The sequence below is a fragment of the Mus pahari genome, chromosome 1, assembly GCF_900095145.1.
Source record: "Mus pahari chromosome 1, PAHARI_EIJ_v1.1, whole genome shotgun sequence".
In the NCBI taxonomy this organism is placed as follows: domain Eukaryota; kingdom Metazoa; phylum Chordata; class Mammalia; order Rodentia; family Muridae; genus Mus; species Mus pahari.
Window position 1 is genome coordinate 2,001,667 of NC_034590.1, and position 8,299 is coordinate 2,009,965.

At 50.5% G+C, this 8,299-nt stretch overlaps 2 protein-coding genes across 3 annotated transcripts in view; one reads left to right on the plus strand and one right to left on the minus strand.

Annotated features, from left to right (window-relative positions):
* Window positions 1-643, plus strand: part of Map4k1 (mitogen-activated protein kinase kinase kinase kinase 1) — a 20,650-nt gene extending 20,007 nt beyond the window's left edge. For both annotated transcript variants that reach the window (XM_021202926.1, XM_029539893.1), the window contains one exon: window positions 462-643. In XM_021202926.1, coding sequence (XP_021058585.1) covers window positions 462-531 — 70 coding nt within the window. In that variant the 3' untranslated portion in view covers window positions 532-643. The remainder of the gene's footprint in view (window positions 1-461) is intronic.
* A 62-nt stretch (window positions 644-705) lies between these two features.
* Window positions 706-8,299, minus strand: part of Ryr1 (ryanodine receptor 1) — a 126,862-nt gene continuing 119,268 nt past the window's right edge. Inside the window, exons 98-106 of the mRNA XM_021211089.2 lie at window positions 6,570-6,700; window positions 6,415-6,475; window positions 5,965-6,111; window positions 5,282-5,416; window positions 2,405-2,561; window positions 1,915-1,979; window positions 1,558-1,658; window positions 1,090-1,141; window positions 706-904 (exon numbers count right to left, since the gene is read on the minus strand). Coding sequence (XP_021066748.1) covers window positions 809-904; window positions 1,090-1,141; window positions 1,558-1,658; window positions 1,915-1,979; window positions 2,405-2,561; window positions 5,282-5,416; window positions 5,965-6,111; window positions 6,415-6,475; window positions 6,570-6,700 — 945 coding nt within the window. The 3' untranslated portion in view covers window positions 706-808. The remainder of the gene's footprint in view (window positions 905-1,089; window positions 1,142-1,557; window positions 1,659-1,914; window positions 1,980-2,404; window positions 2,562-5,281; window positions 5,417-5,964; window positions 6,112-6,414; window positions 6,476-6,569; window positions 6,701-8,299) is intronic.

Genomic DNA, 8,299 nt, shown 5'->3' on the forward strand with positions numbered 1-8,299 from the left:
CCTGGAACTCACTTTGTAGACCAGGCTGGCCTCGAACTCAGAAATCCACCTGCCTCTGCCTCCCGAGTGCTGGGATTAAAGGCGTGTGCCACCATGCCCGGCTGGAGATGATTCTTTTTACCACATGGGTTGCAGAGATTGAACTTAGGTCATTATGTTTGGTGACAAGCACCTTTGCCTGCTGAGCCACCTTGCCAGCCCTCCCCCCNCCCTTTTTTTTTTTTTTTTTTGAAACAGGATTTTATAGCTCAGGCTAACCTCAGACTCCTTAGGTAGCTGAGGATGACTTTGAACTCCAGCTTTGCTTGCTTCAGCCTCCCAGTTATTGGGATTGTAGGCATATCCCATCATGCCTGGCATAGTCATTGTCACGGCCTGGCGTTGGAATCGTGCGGTTTCTATGAACTATTTTGAGAATGAACGAACGAATGAATGAATGACTTGACCTCTGTCTTCTTCAGGCCTGTAGTGGTGGAAACAAGGCCCACGGATGACCCTACCGCCCCCAGCAACCTCTACATCCAGGAATGAGCCATTGAGAGGGCATGGGAGTGGATGCCTGCAGACTCCTAACAGATGCACTAGTGGTCATGACATGACCTTATCTCCCAATAAACTTGACTTTAGTCTTGTCACCTTGAAATTCCCGGGGTAGAGATTTTTGGGTGCCTACCCTGCCAGATTTAAATGACTAACACAATAATGGTGGGGGTGTAGCACAGGCTTTATTGGTCTAGATCAGGATCACCTGTCCCCAGAGCTCGCAGTGGAGAAGGCACTTGAGGTGGGGTTGGGCCAGCTGCAGACCTCAGCTAAGCTGGTCCTCATACTGCTTGCGGAAACAGTCTCCAGCAGGGAAGAAGTCCCAGCACCTTTCCTGGTACATCTTCCAGACATACGACTCCTAGGGTTGAGCGGGTAAGAGTCTCTTGGTCACATCTTCACACGCTTGACAAGGGATTCTCTGCTGCCCGCTGACTCTCCTCTCTTAAGACTAGTTTACTGAGTACACGAGGGTGTAACTAGACAACAGCCGGCTGGAATGGCTTGAGCCATGTCCCCTACGCGTCCCTCATTAGCACCTCTTACCTGACCGGTGTGCTCTGTCTCATCCTTATTTATCAAATACATCAGGAAAAACCTGAGGGACCACAGGAGGAAGGTGAGAACCATACATGCATCGAGATTTAGTTTTATTTCCTGGTGCTGAAGATGAAACCCAGAGCCCAGTGCGTGCTAGGCAGAAATTCTACCACTGAGCCCCAGCCCCCAGCCCCTCACTGGGGGATTCTAGTTAGGGGCTCTACCACTGAACCACACCCCCAACCCCTCACTGGGGGATTCTAGGCAGGGGCTCTACCACTGAGTCACACCCCCAGCCCCTCACTGGGGGATTTTACTTTCTCACAGAGCCACAGTGATGCTTAATTTCTGATTGTCTAAAACCTATCCACATGGACACTCATTTCCCTTTCTGTAGCTGGCCCAGGCTCAGCGGTCCTGCCCTGCAGGCTCACTTCCACCCTCCTCTGATCACCCATCACTTCCCACACTCACATGTAATTGGCTAGATTGTGCTCTTCCAGAGTGTGGGTCTCAAACCCATGTGGGGTCGTGTCGAAGTAGTCACTGCCTATTCCACAGATGAAGCACTTGGTCTGAGGACAATGGAAGATGTCAGAGTCAAGGAAGGCTCGGTGACATCTAGTACCTCTGGGCTTGCCTTGCTCCCATGTGTTTCCTAACCTCACCGCCCTTCCCAAGCAGAATAGAAGCAGGTGTTTACTGAGTACTTCAAAGGAGTGAGTGGCTTAATCTCCCTGGCAAGCTCTGGGGCTAGTACCAGTAATATCCCCAGTTATTTTCCCTTATGCATCCCATAATTCCTTAGATTCACTCTTGGGCATAACGCACCTCCATGTCTTCCTTCACTTGCTCTTGTTGGTCTCGGAGCTCCCCAAAAGCATCGATAATCAGACCTGGGGTGGCAGGACATAGGTCAAGACCCAGGTTCACCAAGTGCCTCTGGGCCTTGCCTTTCTCCCATGGGTTTCTGATTCTTACCACACTTCCCAAGAAGAGGAGAAGCAGGTGTTTACTGAATACTTAGTAAGGACAGACACTTCAAAGCAATGGAACTCACTCTGTAGACAAGGCTGGCCTCAAACTCAGAGGACCACTTGCCTCTGCCTCCTACTGTTGAGATTAAAGGCGTGCGCCACCACTGCTCAGATACGGTACCTTGTTTCAACTCCTCCATTTTCAGATGGAGAAACCAAAGCTCAGAGAGACCACCTACCTGAGGTCTCACAGTAAGGAGGGGCTAAGGAGGGAGCTAACCAGTGAGCTAGCCAGCCTCTAGGGACTATGCACCCCTCCCACCCACGCTCCAGCCAGCACTGACCCTGAATGATGGCCAGCAGGATAATGATGACGAAGAAAAAAAAGGTGATGTCGAAGACGACCCGGTAAAGTTCATATTCATCGCCAGCCGGGTCCTCGATCTCGTCCCCGATTCCTCCACCGGCCCGGACGCCCACATACATGTGAAACAGGTAGCACTGGGGAGGACGGGCAGGTCGCTCAGTTAACAGCCACAGCACCTACCCGAAGCTTGGACTAGGTGGGCCTGGAGACAGAGCAGTGGCAGAGAACCCTGGGCCCTGCCTCTCACAGCTGGGGAGTGTCATGGCTGTCACAGGAAGGCATGGGCTGGTGACCGTTCAGATCACCAACTAGGCAGGTTCTAGACTCAACTAGGAGACACACTTCTGGGCACATCCATGAGGAAGTTTCTAGATCGGGTTATTGAGACGGGGAGACCTAGCCTGAATGTGGCCCCAGTGTGGGTTTGAGGTCCCAGAATGAATAAAAAAAAAGCAAGTTTCTAAAATAATCACTATGAGACTTAGTTATTCATGAATAAGTGCCTAGGCCATACACTCAGGCTTGTTCCCTGTCTAGCTCATAACTTACTCAACACACTTATTCTATTCTGAGTACCACATAACTGGTTACCTCTCCTTGGCTTCATGTGTCTGTCTCCTCAGAGTTGAAGGAGAATCTCTTCCTGTGCCTGATGCTATCCCAGAGTTCCTCTCTCCCTGCTGGAACTCCCACCTCCTACTTCCTGCCTCAGCTAATAGGTCACCGGCTTTTTATTGACAGATGATGTTTCCACACAGTACACAAGAGATTCTCTCTACAAAGGCATTCTTCTCGCTCCTGCTTCCTGACTGGGGATGAGAGTGACCAGCCACCTCATGCTCTTGCCGCCATGGTGGACTGCATTCTCAAATTAGGGTCAGAACAACCCTTCTCTTTACAAGTTGCCTTTGCTAGTCACATTGGACAGAAATGTGACTAATGCAAGGGTCGGAGCTGGAGGTGAACTCCAGTTGTATCCAGATGGGGTGCTCGTCTGGTATGCATGAGGCCCTGGATATGGTCCTCAGCATCACCTAAAACAGGATGGTGGCATTTCAGGGAGAGGCAGGAGGACCACAAGTTCAAGGGCAACCTTGGCTATGTTGAGAATTGGAAGGGCCAGAAAGTGGGTCAGGCTGGGTCAGGGAGGAACACCGTCATCACTAGGAGCAGAAGAAAGTGCAGGACCCCTTACAAGCTCCAGGGTGCATCTGCCTAGCCTCGGAGCAGCGACTAGAATGGCTTCCTGCGGGGAGGAAGAGTTTCTAAGCTGGAACCAGAAGGAGGTGTTACCAGAATGGGTGATGGGTGACGGGTGATGGGAGAGAGTGTTCCAGGTACTCAAAACCATGTGGTACACCACCAATGGGGAAGAGAGGATTCATGGGGAGGGGCCTGGGTGTGTCTCAAGGCCCTGGGCTCCAACCTTATCACACATGGATCAACGTTTATTTTATTTTTGAGGGGTAGGAGGCTAGAGAGTTGGATCAGCTCCTCTACCAAAGGACCCAGGTTTAATTCCCTGATACACCATGTGACCATGTGGTTGTATCTGTCTGTGTATCAGACAGACATGTATGCGAGAGAGAGAGAGAGAGAGAGAGAGAGAGAGAGACTGGGAGAAACTGCTTTTTGCTTTCATGAGGAACTGAAATAAGTTTGGTGGGGCTGAAGAAAGGAGCTACTATGAACAAAGGGGAAATTAAGCAGTGACCGATTGTGTTGGCTATTCATGCCCAGGCCAAGGCATTGGCAGGCAGCATTTAATTTGGAAGGTAAGATGTCAGGTGAAGGGGTGTGGCTGTTAGACCTGGTACAGGGCAGAGAAAGGTCAAAGCAGAACAGAAGTAGAAGGAAACATGTGGTCCTAGAGGAACTGAAAAAGGACCAGGAAGCCAAAAATTAGAAGCAATAAGGACTATGGTTAGACTCAGGCAGGGCCAGATCTCTGGTTTTTTTCATTTTGTTGTGTTTTGTTTTGTTGGGGGGTGGGGGGGGGTTAGTTCTGAGCCAGGGTTTCTCTGTGTAGCCCTGGCTGTCCTGGAACTAAGAGATCCATCTGCCTTCCCAAGTGCTGAAATTAAAGGTGTGGGCCACCACCATCCCACACCTTCCTTTTGGGCCTTCCTGTGGTAGCTTAGGGAAGTCCCAGGTGGCCAGGCCAGAGGGAGTAGGCGACTTGTTTGCTCTGAGTCACCCCCCTCAGGGAGTACAGAAAGCTGCCTTTCCAACAGCAATGCCTGCTGCTGCGGGCGGTGGATGATCCTGCTAGCCTCAGCTCTGCCGCCCAGCTATAGCCATGCCACCAACAATCTGAAGGCACTTTTTTTTTTGTTCTGAGACAATGTCTTGCTGTGTAGCCCTGGCTGGTGAGGAACTCACAAATATCCTCTTGCCTCTGCCTCCCCAGTGCTGGGTTAAATGCATGAGCCACCACACCCACACCCAGCTTCTTCTTCCTTTTTTTTTTTTTTAATTTTTATTTATTTATTTATTTATTTATTTTTTTTGCATTTTCTTAAGTAGTAATTGATGGGGGAAGGGCTCAGTCCATTGTGGATGGGGCCACTTCTGGGCTGGTGGTCCTGGGTTCTCTGAGAGAGCAGGTGGAGCGAGCCATGAGGAGCAAGCCAGTAAGCAGGACCCTTCCATGGCCTCTGCATCAGCTCCTGCCTCCAGGTTCCAGCCCTGCTTGAGTTCCTTGGCCCTTACTGCTTTTGGGGATAAACTGTTGTTGGATGGAACTGTGAAACAAACCCTTTCCCGCTCAAGCTGCATTTGGTCATGTTTCACCACAGCAACAGTAACCCTAATGAAGACACTTAGTAACTTGGGGCATGGGGGAGGGACTCACCGTCATCATGTCATCACACTTCATGTCAGGCTCGTCCTCATCTTCGCTCTTGTTGTAGAATTTGCGGAAGAAGTTGAAGGCCACCACTGTATACAAGTAGACCACGACGGCCAGGAGCCCTACGGTCATCACCAGCTGGGGACACGTGGGCACTTGTCAGCTCTACGCTCCTTCTAAACAGGGCCTCAATTCTCTGACCCTTTGGATTCTGGGGCCTCTTTCACGCTCCATTCTGCCCTCTCCCAGAATGCCTTAGGCTTGTTGTGGTGGTGCATGCCTTTGATCCCAACAGTCGGGAGGAAGAGGCAAGCAGATCTCTGTGGGTTCAAGGCCAGCCTGGTCTAAACAGTGAGTTCCAGAACACTCAGGGCTACATAGACTGGAGCGCCTGAAATAACCTCCCCACCACGCAAAAGATCAAACCAAAGGATGCTCTAACCTTGGCTCAGACCTTTTCAGATTACCACGCCTTTCCCCTCTCGGGAAGCCCCTCCCCTTTCAGAGATGCCCACCATTCCAAGATGCCTCTTTACCCCTGCCCCTCAAAGATGACTCCGCCCTCACTTCCTTGTTCCCACAAACACAGCTATCACGCCCACTTCCCCAGTATCTCGTGATCACCATCCCTTTCCCTCTGCCACTCCCACACCTCCACGCAGGTCCCTGCCAGGTCCTCTCCACACCTGCTTTCCATTGTGAGTGACAGATGAAAGAATGGTGCGGAGTGTCTTGACTCCCATGGCGATGTCCAGGAGGTGGGCAGCGAAGAAGAAGTTATTGTAGTGCCCCAGGAGGGACATCACCATGTACCAGCCCAGATACAGGAAAGACTGAGTATAAAAGGGTAGGAGTCAGGAAACATGCGAGGATGCCTCAGAGCAAGGGCAGATGTGGTCTCTGCCTAGGGAGTTTCTATCTGCTCCGAGCAGGAGAGGACCAGGGAGCAGGTCAGCTACAGAAGACCCACAACGTGGTTAGGACTTTCCGAGGACAGGGGACACGGGCTCAGGAATCTTTCTGGGGTCAGGGAGTCCTGGGCACGTTCCTACTCTAGGGGCTTTGCATGAGCTGTTCCCTCACCCAGACTCCTCCCTTTCCTGCTGCAACCTTCTCCATCCGTAGCCCCCCCTTACGTTGTCTGTGAAGATGACTCCAAACTTCCAGATCTGGTATTTGACATCGATGGACATGATCCTGAGGGAACAGGAAGAGAGACAGCCAGATGCCTGGATGTCAAGGCACTAGCCATGTCTCCTGGCCCCGTCTCCGGCAGAGGTGTCCCCCTCACCATGTCAGCAGGCCCGGTGGAGGGTCAGGTTTGCGCTCATTGTGAGCTGTGATCTCTAGAGAGGCCAGATCCATGCCCAGCAGCTCTGCAATCCGCTCCCGCCCGAAGATGTCCCCATGTTTGTCCAGAACCTGTAGGAGAGCGTGCCAGGCTGGAGTTGGGGAAGGGGGCATTGCCTGTAGAGGGTTTCTAGGGATACTCAACTTTACATGAGAAAAAGGGGAGCATTTTTCTGGGAGGAAGGACCTGATTTCTGCAGATAAGGAGGAAGGTCCAACATCTGGCAGATGCAATAGCCAAATTAATAGAGAGGCAGAAAGAGCTGTGTAATTGGGACCCTGTCCTCTGGAGCAGCTTGAAGTTCTCTGTTCACTTATCATCCCAGCCACATTGCCTCCTGGTCACTCCGAGGGCCACTCCAGACCCCTCTAACAGAACAGCAACCTTCCCTGGCCAGCACGCACACCTTCCCACACTTCTACACTGATACTGATACAGTTTTTATTATTATTATTTTGAACCTGGAATTCACTCTATAGATCAAGTTGGCCTTAAATTTATTGACATATATTGGCATCTGCCTTCCAAGTGCTGGGATAAAAGGCATAAAGCCACAACCCCTGGCCAATTAGTTATTTTAATGTTTTATGTATGTGTTGCTATGTGTGTGCAGTGCCCACAGAGGCTGTAAGAGGTCATTCCATACATCGGAGCTGGAGTAACAGGGTGGTTGTGAGCCACCACGTGGGTGCTGAGACCTAAATCCAGGTCCTCTGAAAGAGCAGCCAGAGCTCTTAATGGCTGAGCAATTACTGCAGCCTTTATTGCATTTCAAAGATGTGTTGCCAAGTTCTCATGTGGGTTTACTTCTTTCAAGATTTGTTATTTAGTTAGTTATATGTGTGTTTGCCTGTGTGATTGTGAGTGGGTGCCCACTAAATCCAGGAGCAGAGTGTCAGAGCCCCTGGGTCTGGGTTCTGGAAGAGCAGAGAGATCTCTTAATTACTTAGCCATGTAGTGACAATTCTGGAGCTTTGATTTCTTTTAAAAACACAAGAAAACCATTATGGAGATATTTTTTCTTTTTAATCCCAGGTGTGGGATACGGGGCTGCTTCTGATTGTCGCTGCTTCTGATTGTCCACAGCCGCTGACTGTGATGTATTTGCCTTGTGTTCTAGCAGGGGCGTGGTTTTGCTAGCTGCAGATCGTTTCTGTGATTGTGTGACGTTTGGAGTTCTGGAGACTTTTCAGAGGTTAAATAATAGGCCCCCCAAGAGGTGTGTTGTTGGTTGGTTGCTGTTTGTTAAGTAGTTATGTGCAAAGAAGAAAGAGCAAGAAGAAACTTGTCTTGACAGTGAAGAACAAACTTGCCCCAAGGAATTTGATCCTCTAACCAGTGGGAAGTAGGCTAACAATACTGGCACCTCCTTTCCTCTCTATCCTTTTCCCCCTTTCTGGTATTAGGGGGTTGAGAGGGTAGAAAAGGGCAGAGAAGGGTGGAAGAATAAAAGAACCCCAAATCAGCCAAAGTCTGGCTACAAAGCCATCTCTCCATCCATCCATCCATCCATCCATCCATCCATCCATCCATCCTTCCATCCATCTATCCATCCATCCCTCCCTCCCTCCCTCCATCCATCCTTCCATCCATCTATCCCTCCCTCCCTCCCTCCCTCCATCCATCCATCTATCCTTCCTTCCTTCCTTCCATCTATCCTTCCATCCATC